This window comes from Leucopleurus acutus, assembly GCF_964270905.1.
Source record: "Leucopleurus acutus genome assembly, chromosome: 6".
Taxonomy (NCBI): domain Eukaryota; kingdom Metazoa; phylum Chordata; class Mammalia; order Artiodactyla; family Delphinidae; genus Leucopleurus; species Leucopleurus acutus.
The window spans coordinates 68,658,579-68,675,235 of record NC_139149.1 but is presented as its reverse complement, the minus strand read 5'-3'; the positions used below and the strand labels follow the sequence as shown (position 1 = coordinate 68,675,235).

The following is a 16,657-nucleotide window of genomic DNA, read 5'->3' as shown; positions in this document are numbered from 1 at the left end:
TGAGAAGCCTGCGCACCACAACGAAGAGTAGCCCCTGCTTGCCGCAACTAGAGAAAGCCCGCGCGCAGCAACGAAGACCCAGCACTGCCAGAAATTAAATAAATTGATTAATTAATTTAATTAAAAATAGATTAAAAATAAATAAATGGTGATAATTCCAATCTTAAGAAGCAGTTTAATATCTCCTAAAGCACTTAGCAGATTTGTGTAACAAATTGCTTTTGAAAAATGGAAGCTGTTATTTATATTACTTCTCTGACTTTTTGGTCTACTTTACTGGCTTTTCTTCTAGCAGCTCTTTCAATGTGGGTATTTCTAAATGACCTTTTTTTCCACACCCTGCAGTATATATGTATGAAAACATTTTACTTCCATGGCTTCAACTAAGTAATATACTATCAACTAAGTAATATACTAGATAGTATACTATCTAGTAATATACTATCTGTAGTTACCCTTTGGATAGCTCCACAAGCTAAATATCAAACATTGTATCCAGTGTTGAATACATGATTATCCTCCATTTTGTTTCTCTTCTGTGTTCTCTGTTTTGAGCCATTACCATTCACTTGGTTACCTAAACTGGAACCTTTGGAAACCCCTTTAACTTTTTTTATATAAATTTATTTTATTTTATTTATGTATTTTTGGCTGCATTGGGTCTTCGTTGCTGCGCCTGGGCTTTCTCTAGTTGCGGCAAGTGGGGGTTACTCTTCATTGCAGTGCGTGGGCTTCTCATTGCAGTGGCTTCTCTTGTTGCAGAGCAGGGGCTCTAGGCACGCGGCCTCAGTAGTTGTGGCATGTGGGCTTAGTTGCTCCTCAGCATGTGGGATCTTCCCGGACCAGGGCTTGAACTTGTGTCTCCTGCATTGGCAGGTGGATTCTTAACCACTGCACCGCCAGTGAAGCCCTGTAACAGAGTTTTGTGGGGTTTTTCTGCGGTACGCGGGCCTCTCACTGTTGTGGCCTCTCCCGTTGCGGAGCACAGGCTCCGGACGCGCAGGCTCAGCGGCCATGGCTCACGGGCCCAACCGCTCCGCGGCATGTGGGATCTTCCCGGATCGGGGCACGAACCCGTGTCCCCTGCATTGGCAGGCGGACTCTCAACCACTGCGCCACCAGGGAAGCCCTGTAACAGTTTTGATGATGTACTTTTGTGAAGAAGTATGTGTGTGTATCCTAATGGCAACTTAAAGAAATATTGGTTTTGACCAATTAAACTTTACCAAAATTCAAAGAATTTTAATACAGTGAGAACTAACTTGTGTCAATATTCTTTTAAAAATGTATCTTCAACATTTAGTTAATATCTCTTCTACATGTAATAGTCTTTAATTCTGCCTTGAATAAAGAAAGTAAATATAAGAATGAACCCCTCATTAGAAGAAACAACTAAGCCTTTAATATATTTGAAAAGTATTTGAAATAGGTCAAGTGATGGCAGGGAATTGCATCAGCCCTAATGACCTACCTAAACGTTTAAATCTTTTTATTTTTATTTTTAATTTTTACCATGCTAACATGAATACATGATAATGAATTGAATAGTCTAGAAGAATTAAGGATGAAAAGTGAGTGTATGTAATCCTACCCCACTCTCTCCCACCCTGGTCATATTTCTCAGGGGGAACTTCTGCTTTTAGTGTATCTGGAGGTTACCTCCAGAACTATAAGGAATATGCTGATTCTTTTATATGTTCATTTGCCAACTTTAGACAGGATCTATTAATTCTTTGCTACAAAATATGAAGATTTAGCTCATTAGGTTTCCTCCCCTCATTTACCCTCTCCCCTCTTCCTGATGTTTGATAGTTTTTTTGCTAACATTTTTGGATCATTGGTTACTTCTTTTTAAACTTTAAATAGTATATAGTTCTTTATATTTGTACCCTTACCCTTGGTCATTTATACTTTCATGTTGTCAAAATTGTTAATGCTTTCCTTTGGTTCTGTAATCATAAAGTGTTCTGAGATTGAATTATATGCTGATTCTAAAAATTAAAATTAATAAAGACCTGAGTGTTAGGTTTGCATTGCTGCACTCCATTATCACACTTTGCACTTATTCTTATAAGTCCAAATATATAATATGTTTACATTATATGTATTTTTATATACATAATATCATATATTTATTATCAAAGTGAAATGGATTCTCTCTTCCAGAATATTTCACAGTTAAATTTGTTACATAGATATATTGACTTTCTTGAATTAGTTAAGTGCCTTTATAGAATTTTAAAATTTATCCAGTCTAATAATCATACCACCTTTCTGTAAGCTTTTTTTTTTTCTGGAGCCCACTTTCCTATAATCCTCTGTCTTCTAACTTCCCTCTGGATAATTTGCATAAGCCTGCTGCATAGCTCTCATCCTGGGACATATTTCTCTTTATTGTCCTGAGTGTAATGGTTTTCACCTGAACTTTCACACTGAGTTTCATAGTTTGGAAATCCCCTGAAATTGTGTACAGAGTTCTTGTGTGAATGTATTTTTCAGCTTTTGTCATGTTCCCAAGGGTGGTTCTTATGATCCCAAAACACATCTGTTTTAAAATCACCTTATGTTGTGAATCTTGCCCACTCTATATTCTAATCATACTAAACTGCAGTAATACCTTCTTTAGCTCAAGGATGCTGTCAGTTTTTCTGCAAATGAAATGGCCAATGAGCATTATACTGGGGTATCATAGCATAGTCCCCAAGGAGATGCATTCCTGCCATTTGCAATCATTTATCCATTTTCTTCAAATTTCCTGAAGTTATATCTTGCCAGTTTTTCAGCTATCTTCCAAACGTTGTTAGCCAATCCCTTTGGCTGCAATGGTGATAATGATTTCCTTCATAATAGCAAAGGATGTTACCAGTACCTAATCACCTGTTGATCTTTAGCTTTTGTTTTCTTGGTCATTTGTTTGAAGGGGTCTTTAGCCACTTTTAACCTGCTATCCTTTGAGTACCTTTGACATGGTATCTTATTGTTTTTCATGGCCAGTCCGGTTTTACCTGTTGTCAAATGAAAAGTTATTTGCCAAGATCCAAAATTGAAGACAGCAAAAGAAACTATAAGGGAATGAATAACAGATGTTGTAAAATACTTATTTTCTTTTGTTCTTCCTAGCACTCACTCATCTTGGCTAAAAATGTTTTAAATATGTACAGTAATGGTCTTTGGCCAAGAACATATAGGATAGTATACTGTGTTAGTCCTCATTGTCTGGTGTAGAATAGATGTAGAAAATGGGGAAGTAGATTTAATTGCTTTATTTTTTAAAGAAATATTTTATTTTGGGAGAGTATACACTTTCATGGCACAAATGGCCATTCTTTCTCTTGCCTCTGGGTCTTTTGTTTATGCTGTTTTTCCTATCTAGAACAATCTTTCTCTCCCATATTCTTTCACTAGGATAATTTCTACTTGTCTTTCAGGTCTATCCTTAGATGTCACCATTCCAGAGAAGCTTTTTCTAACTCTTTCAAATTAGGTTAAGTGCTGCTTGTGTATGTTCTCACAGTCCTCTCTATTATTCATTTATTTATTTAAAACATTTACTGGGTGCCTTCTATTAGCTAAGTCCTGTTCTGGGAGAGGGAATCCAGCAGTAAATAAACAAGTCACTGGGCTTTGTAGAGCTTACATTCTGCTGGGCAGAGATAGACCAAAAAAAAAAAAACCCAAACAAACGAAAAAACACATAGTGCCACATAGAGTTGAGTTCTAAAGAGAACAAAGTGATAGTGGGAAGATGCCAATTTACTTGACCTGGGGAAAGCCTTACTGAGGAGGAGGCAATATAGCAAAAGATTTAAAGATAGGAGGGAGTGAGGTGAGCTGGGGGAGGAGCCTTCTGTGCTGAGGGAGCAGCAGTGGCAAAGGCTCAGGCGGGAGTGTGCCTGTCTTGTTCATGGAACAGGAAGTAGGCCATTATGAATAGACCAGAGTGATTGGGGAAAGGGTCTGGGAGATAGTGGTAGGAGATGAGGACAGTGATTGAAGGGGTCGGCAGATGAGATATGGCTTTCTAGGACATAGTAAGGACTTTGGCTAATTACTCTTGAGTAGAGATGCTATTGGATAAGAGTGGTAGAGGAATGAAATGATATACCTATGATCACTGTGGTTGCTGGGTTGAGAAATAGTCTGCAGGGGAACAGAAGTAAAAACAAACTGGTTAGGAAATTTGCAGTCATTGAGAGGAGAGCTGATAGTCGCTTGGTCTAGGGTGGTACAGGTGAGAAATGTTCAGATTTTGGATGTTTTGAAGACAGAGCCTATGGTATTTGCCAATGTATTGGGTATGGGGTATATGAGACAGTGAGAAATGTAAGACCCCAAGGTTTTTGGATTGAGGAAATATCAAGATTTACTGGAGTGAAGAAGCAAGAGGAACTGGTTTGGGGTGGGAGTATAGAAGGGATGGTACTCAGTAGCTTGATATTAGCTATGTTAAGTTTGAGAGACCTGCTAGAAGTCTGAGTGGAGATGCTGAGTAGCCAATTGTATATATAAGCCTAGGGCTCAGGCTAGCATTAAGCTGAGAATCAAGTTGAAGAGGAATTATTGAGAGAGAGGAGAAGGAGTGGAATAATCACTGAGGAGAGTGTGAGAGTGAATTGATGGTGAAAATGGCATAATGTTGCTACTCAGTTATATTTAATGATTGTGAATTCAGGTTGAGATGGAGTCAGCATAGACATAGGCTTTCTCCTGCTGTGGGTTTTATCAGGTAATTATGATAGGGGGACAAGGGAGTAATATAATGAAGGACCATTATATTACAAGGGAGTAATATAATGATGGGCCAAAAGAGGAAACCGAACATGAGAGGTTGTATTTCAATAAAAAGATAGTAGGGTGAATGAATAGGAGCTCCCTCCAAGCTCAAAGAATTGATGAAGGTAGGGTATTAAGAGGGTATTAGAGATATCAAGTGGGAAGTATTCTTCCACTGATGCCACTTCACCTTATCTCCAAATCTCCCAAGAACAACAGATGTCCAAAAAGACCAGAAAGAAGTCAAGACAGCCTAAGCATAAACTTTATTCCTCTTTACAGGCCTACTGATTGAGGTAATTTAATATGAGCCACCACTCTCTGTTAGTATGTAATCAATTAACAAAAATAATCCCTGAGTGCTCTCTTGAGTTTTAGGCCCTCCTTTAATTTTCCCTGTCTTGTTTCTCATCTTCACCACCCTTAGAAGCTCTGACCTTTCTTGTTATGGTCTTTCTCATACTATTTTGTGTGTGGGTTTTTTTTGTTGTTGTTGTTGTTTTTATAAACCTCTTTCATGTTATTACAAATTGGTGAGGGTCTTTGTCTTGAAGGGAAGGTGGGAATTAATCATTGTAGTTTTTCACCATCTTTGAACCTTATACTTAGAAGTTAGTGTGGTGTAACCAGATTCTAAAACTGGATAGTTATCTAAAAAAAGTGAGAATTACCTGTATATCTAGATATACAGTCCTCACTAGATTGTATGCTCATTTAGGGGCAGGGTCATCATTTTATTCATAGTTTTATCCCCAGCTCTTCCAACAGTGTCTGACAATATAATATCATGTTGGGGTATTTGTTGACTAAATGAATAATATAATTGTTAACTAAATAATTGTTAACTAAATGAATAATAATATTATTACAGTAATTTGTCTCTTTTTAGAGGTTACTTTTCATATCACAAGCCTCTCTGAATCACATCTGGGAACTAGGAAGCAATACCACTTGTAGGAATCTGCTCAAGAAAAATGGAAGTACATTACATGTCCACATATAGATATGTTTATAGCAGCATTCATTGTTCATAAGAGCTTAAAACTGGAAATAATTCAAATGCCCATCAACTGATGAATAAAGTAAATTGGTAGTATATGCAGTTAATGGAGTACTATTTAGCAATTAAAAGAAACAAGCTACCAATACATGTTATAGCATGGATGAACTCCAGAAACATTAGGCTAAATGAAAGAAGCTAGATGTAGAAAGCTTATATATTATTTGATTTCATTTTATAGAGAGTGTCTGGAAAAAGCAAATTTATCGAGGCAGAAAGCAGATCAGTAATTATTAGGGATGTGGGTAAGAATGGGATTAACTGTAAATAGGCACAAGGGAACTTTTTGGGATAATGGAAATGTTCTAAAACTGGGTAGGGTTGGTGGTTGCACAACTCTGTAGATTTACTAAAATAATTTAATTGTTCACTTCTGATGGATGAATTTTATGGTATATAAATTATACCTCAGTAAACCTGTAAAAAACAAATGATTTTGAGCAACCAGAAATGGTAGTTTATAAAAAATGAAGTTTATTTAGAAGTAAGCTTTTTGGTTCTCACTGTGCCCAAGCTTGTTGAGTTTGCTTAGGTAAAATTGTTAACACGTATATTTTCTAATGCATTGTACCTTAAAGGGTATTCTCATCAGGAGCAAATGGTAATTGATAGGAAGAGAAATAAAAACTTTAAAAAGTAAAAAGTATAGCCAGCAAGGACTGTTTAATGTTGGCATGTTACCTTGCACATGTCAGTAGCACCTGAGGCCATCTTGACATAATTAGCTCAGTATAATTGATTACAGTTACGATATCTAATCAGTAAGAAAAGCCTGACTTATTTCGCTGTACCCAGGTTGTGAAAGCAAGCTAATCACATATCTGAAAGACTTTTAAAAAATATTATTAAAATTGAGTGTAAAGGGGCTAGCTTCATTTACATTTTCATTCATAATGGAAAATGGTACCATTATATGAGGTAAATTGTATTTTCGTTAATACAGTGCGATATCTTTCATACAAAGATGTTAGATCTGACTGACCACACTATACTGGGGCATATATTTAGTGCTTTTCTAGTACTAATGATAAAATTAGTTTCATTAGTTTGCATTAATTTAACCATCTTGTGACCAGAAATCTTAAACTTCCAAGATTTTTCCTGGTGCAAGTTAATGTGCTCAGGTGGTGAAATAGAGATTATTTTAATTTCTTTTATTGAACTTTTTATTAATCTTTGTTTCAGTTACCGAGTGCTGCCTAACAGACCACCCCAAATCTTAATGGACTTAAAACAACAACAACTCATTTCATATTCTGGGGTTGATTGGGCAGTTCCTCTGCTGGTCTCACCAGCCTTAGGTCACAGCTGCGTTCATCTGGTGGGTGGTTGGGGCATGCGGCCTGTTGGGATAGAGGATGTGGAACCTTCCTTTCTGTGGGATATGTTAGCTTTCTCACACATGACACTTTAGGACAGTGTTCCAAAAAAGAACAAAATGTGAAGTTATAAGGCCTTGTAAGTTAAGAGTATCATTTCCGCTGCTTTCTCTTGGTCAAAGCAAGTCACAAGGCCAGCTGGGATTGTAAGGGTGGAAAAATAAACTACATCTCTTGATGAGAGGAACAGTAAAGTCCTATTGCAAAGAGGCATGCATAAAACCTTTAAATTTTTTTTGCCTTTCTGTTCTTTAAAAAACAAAACTCTTTGCTTTTCAGAATTAATTTAAACAGATGACAGCAATATAAACTTGAAAAAGATCACTTTAGTATATAAAATGAAGAGGTTGAATTAGAGTTCTTAGAAGCTTCAATCTGTGAGATTGATGAAGCTACAATTAAATAAAAGTATTTTCTGAGCAGAAAATAGCCTTAGCTTTGCTTATCCCTGTACTACTTTTGTCATGGTGTGGCAACTTGAATTTTAAAGTGTATTGAAGAGGTGTTTTGAACTTTGAAATCTGATTGACCTGGATTAACATCTTAACCCTTTTCTAGTCTGTTTCTGTATCTGGAAAATGAGGATAAAAATATACCATGACTGGGAAGATGAAAAAAATTCTGGAGATAGGCGGGGTGATGGTTGCACAGCAATGCGGATATATTTGTACGTGTGAACTGCACACTTATAAAATATGGCTATATTGGTAGACTTTGTTATGTTTTACCACAATTTAAAAAATGAACCTTGCAAAGTTGTGGTGAGGATTTAGTTTAGTAACAAATATTAAACATTCAGTAATGCTTATTTACTAGGCAAGTGTTAGGATAACTTTCCCTAAAATTTATTTACTACCTTTTGCTCAGAAAAATGCATTTATGAAATATTGAATGCCAGTAGAATCATTTGTATATAATAAAATGAAAGTTCAACAAGGTCCCATGAACCTTTTTTAAAATGACTAATCTTTGTGTTAATTTGGATTTTCATATAATCTTAGGAGATTTGCTTATATTTGATATGAATATGTCATTTTCTTTAAATGTTTCTCATTTCTTATCCTGTAAGGACATAATGAAGTATTTTATCCAACAGGGATTTATTCAAGGGATTAAATTACCACTCCGTGTTAGGATACATAAACTCATTTGAGACATGAATTGATACCTGATATTGCATTCATTGATAATTAGTACAATTTAAAAGTTGATTCTATGCCTTATGTTGAGAAACTTGAAGATCATTTATTTATTCATTTAAAGTGCATCTACTGTGTGCTAGTATTCTAGACCTTGGATACAAGAGCATGAAATAATACAAACCTCCTTTCCTCTGTGGAATCTCAATTCAAGTTAGGATGTTAGACAACAAACAACTAAAGTGAATAAATACGTACTTTTATTTGGAGATAAGTGGTAGGAAGAAATAGAAAGCAGGATGAGGAGTAAGAGAGTAACGTGGGTGAGAAGACTATTTTAGGTAAGTGCACAACAATGGCTTCTCTGAAGAGAAGTGAAGTGAAGGATTGAGCTATGTGAAGAAGTAGAGAAGAGCATTCCAGACATGATAAAGAGCAAGTGCAAAGGCTCAGAGGTGGGACCAACCTTGGTGAATTTATTTGATGAACATAGCACGCAGACCAGTATGACAACTACTGTGAGAGGCTGGAGGAGCATGAGGGGAGATGAAGTTGTAGAGACAGGCAGGGGTCCTATTCAGATTTTATTCTGAGACATTGGTAAGAGACTTTGTATTTTAAGTGTGATGGGAAACTTATTAAAATTTTTTTAAAACCCTTTATTTTGAAATAATATTAGACTAAAACAAAAATAATACAGTGAGTTCACGTATACTCTTCATCCAGTGTTAATATCTTGTATAACCTTCATTGGAATCATCTCTTCAGGGTAGTGTGTTACCTTATAATGTCCACTCTCCTGCCACTATATGGAGAAGACTGAAGAGGCAAGAGCAGAAGTACAGAGATCAGTTAGTAGTTAGTAGTCCACATGAGTGTTGATGAGTAGAGTGGTGGCTGGACAGTTCCTTAAAAGAGGTTTATGGGCTTCCCTGGTGCCGCAGTGGTTGAGAGTCCTCCTGTCGATGCAGGGGACACGGGTTCGTGCCCCGGTCCGGGAAGATCCCACATGCCGCGGAGTGGCTAGGCCCGTGAGCCATGGCCGCTGAGCCTGCGCATCCGGAGCCTGTGCTCCGCAACGGGAGAGGCCACAACAGTGGGAGGCCCGCGTACCGCAAAAAAAAAAAAAAAAAAAAAAAAAAAAAAGAGGTTTACACAAATAGCCTCTCAGCACTCTTATTTTAAAAAGCCTGGTTTAGGGACTTCCCTGGTGGCACAGTGGTTGGGAATCCGCCTGCCAATGCAGGGGACACGGGTTCAAGCCCTGGTCCGGGAGGATCCCACATGCCATGGAGCAACTAAGCCCATGTGCCACAACTACTGAGCCTGCGCTCTAGAGCATGCAAGGCACAAGTACTGAGCCCTTGCACTGCAACTACTGAAGCCCCCGGGCCTAGAGCCCATGCTCCGCACAAGAGAAGCCACCACAATGAGAAGCCCGTGCACCGCAACAAAGAGTAGCCCCTGCTCACTGCAACTAGGGATAGCCTGCATGCAGCAATGAAGACCCAACTTAGCCCCCCCAAAATAAATAATAATAAAATTAAATAAAAAAGAAAGAAAAGACTGATTTAGAATATCATACTAAGAAATTGAACAAAGCCTTCCCTGAACCAAATTTCTGTACTTGGTTGTTTTTTAAGAGGAACAAAATACTAGCATAGTTTAGGTCAAGAAAAATAATTTATTATGCATAAGCAGTTTCGATGATGAAAGAATATTTGAAATGGGTGAATAAAGGACTTCAGTCACTTTCCTTTATGTTGAAAATCTGAGTTAGCTCTCTTAGTCATTGCTTCCTTATTGTAATTTGCTAGTATCTTTTCTTTGAAAGAATGAAAGCTAGTAAATACTAAATTTCAATCATTTAGATACTTATATTTTGTGTAGAAAATGCTTCTTAATTGTACAAAGATTAATTACCAAGATTTTTCATTGCAAAGATATGATCTTATTTTGTGATCTGCATGGCTATTTATCCTGTTTATTTTGTTTCTACACATTTTACTTAAATTTTAAGAATAATGTTCCACAGTCAGAAGCTTTAATGAAAGCATTGTACATGTATTTTGCTCATATAGTTAACCCATGTATCCATTATATGCTTTTAAAGTGTTAGCGAATATTGATAGAATCATTTCTCAAAATTGTACTTTTCTAATGTTCTGTTCTGTAGCATCAAACAATCTGTTACTGATCTATATTCTTAAACCATTTCCTACTTTTTATTTACTATAAAACAAAGAGATAATGGGAAAAAAACTTGTTCTGGATGTTGAACCTAGAAGTTAAATACTTTTTGATAGTGTCTACTCTACTTCACTTTAAAAACTAAAATAGGAGCATTTTTTTTCAGTTGAAGCCCAGGAGTTGTAGACACTTTTATTCTTTGTTGTTATAGTTGAACTTTCATGCAGAGCTTTATGGAATTTATTTTCATTAAATAAGGAACATAATTGTAACTATATGTAGAGACATTGAGGGTATTTTGTGAAATACTTGTATGTTGTTTGGAACACTGCCTGGCAAAGAGAGCATGCTCAGTTAAATATCAGGTCTTATTAGAAGTACTATGAGTAGTATTGGGATTATTTAAAACAGCTTTATTCTTGCTTATTTTGGAGAAGTGGTCTGTGAGCATCTTCTGTTATTCACTTAATATTTAATGAGCAGCTTCTGGGTGCCAGGCACTGTAAAGTGTTCTCATGTATATTATCTTGGCTAAACTGCCCACATCAGCTCCCATTTTGATAATGGGGGTATTAGACTCTGAGAGGTTAAGTCATTTAGCTGTGATTTCACAGTAAGAGGTGGGTGTCACTTGCTAAAACATGTCATCTGACGCTGACATATAAAGGTTTTTTAATATTGTCCTAATCACTCATCTGATAGATGTTTATATTGTGTACTTCTTTATGTGCAGAGCTGTTTGATATGGGCTGTGGAGTTTGATACACTGTCTCATAGTGTTGCAGGTAACTGATATAAGGTAGAAAGTGATATTATTAGAAATTATACACATTTAGAGTAGGGAGATGTTATTTGCATTGAGGGAAAAAGTTCAATCAGGGATGTTTTCTTGAAAGTCAACATTTAAATTGAGTAGTTTAGGAGTAGTAGGATTTGGACATACGTGAGTGGTGGAATTTGGACATCTCAAGAGAGAAAACAGTAAAGAAAACATGAGATGTGTGTAGAAAATAGTGAATAGTTTGTTTTGGCTACTGTGTATAGTGTGTGAATGGATGTAGGGGAAATTTAGATTGGAAAGGTAAATTAGGACGAAATTATGTAGGGTCTTAAAAACTTGAGTAGTTATTTTGAATTTAGATATCCTTTAGTTCAGTAAATTTGTTTTAGCCAGTGTAGAGGCTAGTTACATACAATTTGGGGGGAAATAAAATTGAATGAGAAATTGAGACCATAATGAGATTTTACTATTAAAAAGGAAGATGGGGGGGCATGTGGAATGGTAGAAAGAACACTATCAGGAGCATGGATATGAAATTATTAATCCTGGCCTTGTCATATTAAGTAGTTATATAACCTTGGGAAGATTCTTTTAAGTTCTGTGAGCATTAGCTTCTTAATATGCAAAATGAGAATTTGTATAAAAGATCCTTAAGGCCCATAATAAGATGGTGACTGTGTCATTTTTTGTCCAAAGTAGGACACTGAAATTGAAAGGAGGCCCTGTTAATAATTAACCCAATAGCAACCAAATTATACTTTTGCTTTTTATCCTATTATATTATGAGTTTACTTTCACCTGTTACCTTGCAAAGTTCAAATTTAAAGTACTGAAAAGTAGGGGAAAGGATTAAGACGTCAATTGTAAATGTTATTGAACAAGGTAAAGGTAGTATAATCTGAGGAAACAGAGTCATTTAAAAAGGTGTCTGCTTGATGTTGTGAGTGGTAATGATTAAAAGTGTGCTTATAAACATAGAATTGTTTTGAAACATATATTCAAAATAAAGTCAACTACTACCACAGATAAAGCTAGAACGGTTACATACATCACTATAAGTATATATCTCAGTTTGCCTGGCATATAGGGGAAGTAGAGATACTTCGTTTACACTTTTTTACATGTCCTCAGGGACTGCCGTGTCTAGGGCACTTTATAATAGTTGGGTTTACCAGAATGCTGTGCTTGCTGTTTTTTGTTTTTGTTTTGTTTTGGTTTGGTTTGGTTTGGTTTTTGCTGTACGTGGGCCTCTCACTGTTGTGGCCTCTCCCATTACGGAGCACAGGCTCAGGACGCGCAGGCTCAGCGGCCATGGCTCACGGGCCCAGCCCCTCTGCGGCATGTGGGATCTTCCCAGACTGGGGCACGAACCTGCGTCCCCTGCATCGGCAGGTGGACTCTCAACCACTGTGCCACCAGGGAAGCCCCTGTGCTTGCTGCTTTTTAAATAGTCTTTTAATAGTTTTTTTAATCTCCTGATGTTATGCTCACTATTGTAAATTTTCTGACTTATCATAATGGTTCAATACAATTATGTGTAGAGGCACCTCTCCCCCAACACTCCTGTGTAGGTGTAAGTTTAAGAACTGATTGAGGGCCTCAAAACTGTATGGGCTTTGATAGCAAGTTTGATATTTTGAAGCACTTTCTCATATTTTCTGGTTTTCTCATGTTCTAGGTGAATTATTTTATATTTAATGTGCATTCAGATCACCTGGGTATCTTGTTAAATGGCAGATTCTGATTTGGTAGGTTTTAGGTGGGCCTGAGATTCTGCTCTTCTAACAGAAGTGGAAGATGTGGAAGTTTCTATTCTGTAGACTACATTCAGAGTATCAGATAGGTTCTAGATGTTTTTCCGGAATTCTGGCAGACTTATGATATATGATGTTAAATATGGCTGGATTCTTTCAGAAATTATATTAATAGTTGTTTTAAAGAGAAAACTTAGGACTTTTGTAAATTTAATAATACAGTTGATTGAAATAATATTTGTCTTTTGTATTCACATTTCCTTCTTCATATGTTTACCAGTGTCTTAACTCTAGTTTTGCTTCTTTCTCATATCTTTTTTGTTGTTTGGTTTTTGCTTTTCTTTAATGTATTATTGTGTTTTGTGGATCTGGTCAGGGAACCGTTACTGTATTTTATGTTTGTATCTACATTTTATTTTGCATGCGTAACGTGGCTTTGCCTGGATGTTCTTTTTGGTAAGTTCCAAATTTATAAAGCATATTGTTTTTTGTAGTGTAAGTTATAATGTTTTTCACCTTCTTTTCTCCCACTTCTAGTAATGTGGTCATGCTCATGAGTTGTTTTTAGTTTTTTTAAAGAGTTCATTTGATAATTATTTTTTCCTAACACTTTCCAATTTTCCTTAATAGTAGTGCAGTTTGGTACTAATCTGCTTTGATTCGTTTTATAGCCTCACAATGTCAGTTGCTGGTCACTATTAGCAGTTGCTGTCTCAAGTATTTTGGTTTTTTAAAAGAGCCTTAATCATCTAGAAATATTGTCCTAAAAGCTTGTGCTTCCATTTAGCAATCATAAAAGAAGATAGTTTGTAGTAAAACTAAATAATTTTGTTCTCAGTAAACAATGCATTCTAATTTTGTTTTCACAGCAACAGCTTGCACAACTACAGAAAGAAAAATCAGAGATTCTGAAAAATCTGGCATTATATTACTTCACATTTGTAGATGTTATGGAATTTAAGGTATGTATTTTAATGTATAGAATTTAACATTTCAGAGATAGATTGATATTTGTTAATCATATAAATTGTTCTGTCACTTGTAGATAATAAAATTAGAATTCTTCTAGAACAAAAATTCAAAATACATTTTATTTGTGTGTGTTTTCTGAATTTAGTAGTATTCATATAGGTAAAAGGTTTAAATAAACTTTTATTTTCAGGACCATGTTTGTGAATTGCTGAATACTATTGATGTTTGCCAAGTCTTCTTTGATATTGTAAGTATTATTTTCAGAAAAATTTCCAATTCTTCTGTCTGTTTCTAGTAGAACTAAGGGGATCAAATGCTTTTCTTTAGAGAAAATGTAAATGATTAGTATATAAAGTTTCAGCATTGTTAATTTGGCTTGTATTTTTTAAGGTAAGGAGTTATACTGTATTTTCACTTGTTTATTTGATTGTCATTGAATATAAATCTTGTACATATTCGGAAATAGTTGTTAATTTTAGTATTTTAATAGGCCCAATTTTAAAAGGTTACACAAATAATCCTTTTCTCTATAAAAAGCATACTTGATAAAAATCTTTCTTGATAAGTCAATTTCTAGATATAGGAAGTCAAAGTGAAAAACGTCTCCACTGACTTAATGGTGAACCTATTTATTTATTTAATACTCCTTTTTTCTTGCTTAGTGAGATTTGCTTTCATGTTTATTATTTTTCTGGTTTTGGTTATTCTTTTAAACTGTTAGCAGTTTGAATAGGGTGATCACAGACTCTGTTTCAGCCATAAAATTGTGTCACAAGCACAAAACTGTTATCTATAACTCCAAAATTATAGGCATGTTTTTGGTGAAAGGAATTAGATAGAATTTCAGAAATGGGGATAAAACAAATAACTATAGAAAATTATTAGCTTTCAGTAGCTGCCATGAAGATTTTTGTGTGTGTGCTTAAAAGTTTGTGAAATAGGAAGGAGTTGAACTTAATGGTTTTTTTCCCCTAGACTGTAAACTTTGATTTAACGAAGAACTACTTAGATTTGATCATAACGTATACAACACTAATGATACTGCTGTCTCGAATTGAAGAAAGGAAGGCAATCATTGGATTATACAACTATGCGCATGAAATGACCCATGGAGCAAGGTAAACCTGCATTATAAAAATCTGTGTGAAATTCCCAATTAATTTTATGGCTTACAACTCAGTGATATTTGATATGTCTGTTTTAAGTGACCGAGAATACCCACGTCTTGGTCAGATGATTGTGGATTATGAAAACCCTTTAAAGAAGATGATGGAAGAATTTGTACCCCATAGCAAGGTAAGAGCTGGTTTTTAGGGGTGCTTCAATAGGCATATGAGATAGCTTAAGGGTGGATAGTTAGAGTGATAAACTACTTTTAAGAAAGAAAATTATAATGAGATGTGAATAATAGTTATGCATGGTTTTATCTAATTGTGAACCAGAGAACTCATTAATTAGATTCAGAATAGTGAATAGAGATTCAGGAATATATTGATCCATTGTAGTTTTTAGGTTCAATATAGTGTATATAGTGAAGTTTAGTATTTGAGAATGTCTGTATTTGTATCAGATTGCTTGGGTTCTAATCCCAACTCTGCCAATTACAGTGTAATATTGGGCAAGTTACTTAACCAACTTCAGTGTACCTCAGTTTTCTTACCTGTAAAAGTGCAGTATTAAATGAGTTACTTTGTAAAGAGTATTTAGGTACATAGTATTTAATAAATTTTAGCTATATTATTATAATATAGCCTCTTAATGAGAGAAATACTACAGGAGTTTTGTGATAATTTGGCATGTCTGTCTTTTATGGTATATTAAAAAACTAGTTCTTAATGAAATAGTTTTGGTTTAGAGTCTTGCCTTTATGGCTTCTCTGAGGGAGGGCTAGTTCCTAAGCACATCAAGGAAATTTACAGGTATCCTCATTATTTATAGATAAGGAAATTGAGGCTGGAGAAGTGATATGATGAAGTAAGCCATTTGGTAGCAATAGTGGCAAAACTAGAGCTAAAACCCAGGATATTAGAATCTTGGCCCATTGTTCTCTTTGAACGATGAGAGTTAGAATTTTTTTTTAATTTATTTATTTTATTTTTGGCTTTGTTGGGTCTTTGTTGCTGTGCGCGGGCTTTCTCTAGTTGTGGCGAGTGGGGGCTACTCTTCGTTGCGGTGCATGGGCTTCTCATTGCAGTGGCTTCTCGTTGCGGAGCACAAGCTCTAGGCACGCAGGCTTCAGTAGTTGTGACACATGGACTCACTAGTTGTGGCTTGTGGGCTCTAGAGCGCAGGCTCAGTAGTTGTGGTGCACGGGCTTAGTTGTTCCACGGCATGTGGGATCTTCCCAGACCAGGGCTCGAACCCATGTCGCCTGCCTTGGCAGGAGGATTCTTAACCATGGTGCCACCAGGGAAGCCCGGAGTTAGACTTCTTAGTAATACAGTATTTTGTATGAATCTATGCTTTTTTTTTGACATACAGTTGACAGCAAGAATTTTCCTTCAGTTTTCTTACTCCCATGAAAATTCTGAAGATGCATTTCCAGTTTAATTTCTTTGCATAGCTGTATTATATCTACAAATTTATGTAGGTTTAATGTCTTGGAGTTA

The 16,657-nt window shown here is 35.9% G+C and overlaps 1 protein-coding gene across 1 annotated transcript in view; it reads left to right on the top strand.

Annotated features, from left to right (window-relative positions):
- NCKAP1 (NCK associated protein 1) overlaps positions 1–16,657 on the top strand; it is a 96,801-nt gene that overhangs the window by 21,361 nt on the left and 58,783 nt on the right. The window contains exons 3-6 of the mRNA XM_082841330.1: positions 13,946–14,038; positions 14,239–14,295; positions 15,024–15,166; positions 15,254–15,344. Of these exons, the coding sequence (XP_082697456.1) occupies positions 13,946–14,038; positions 14,239–14,295; positions 15,024–15,166; positions 15,254–15,344 (384 nt within the window). The remainder of the gene's footprint in view (positions 1–13,945; positions 14,039–14,238; positions 14,296–15,023; positions 15,167–15,253; positions 15,345–16,657) is intronic.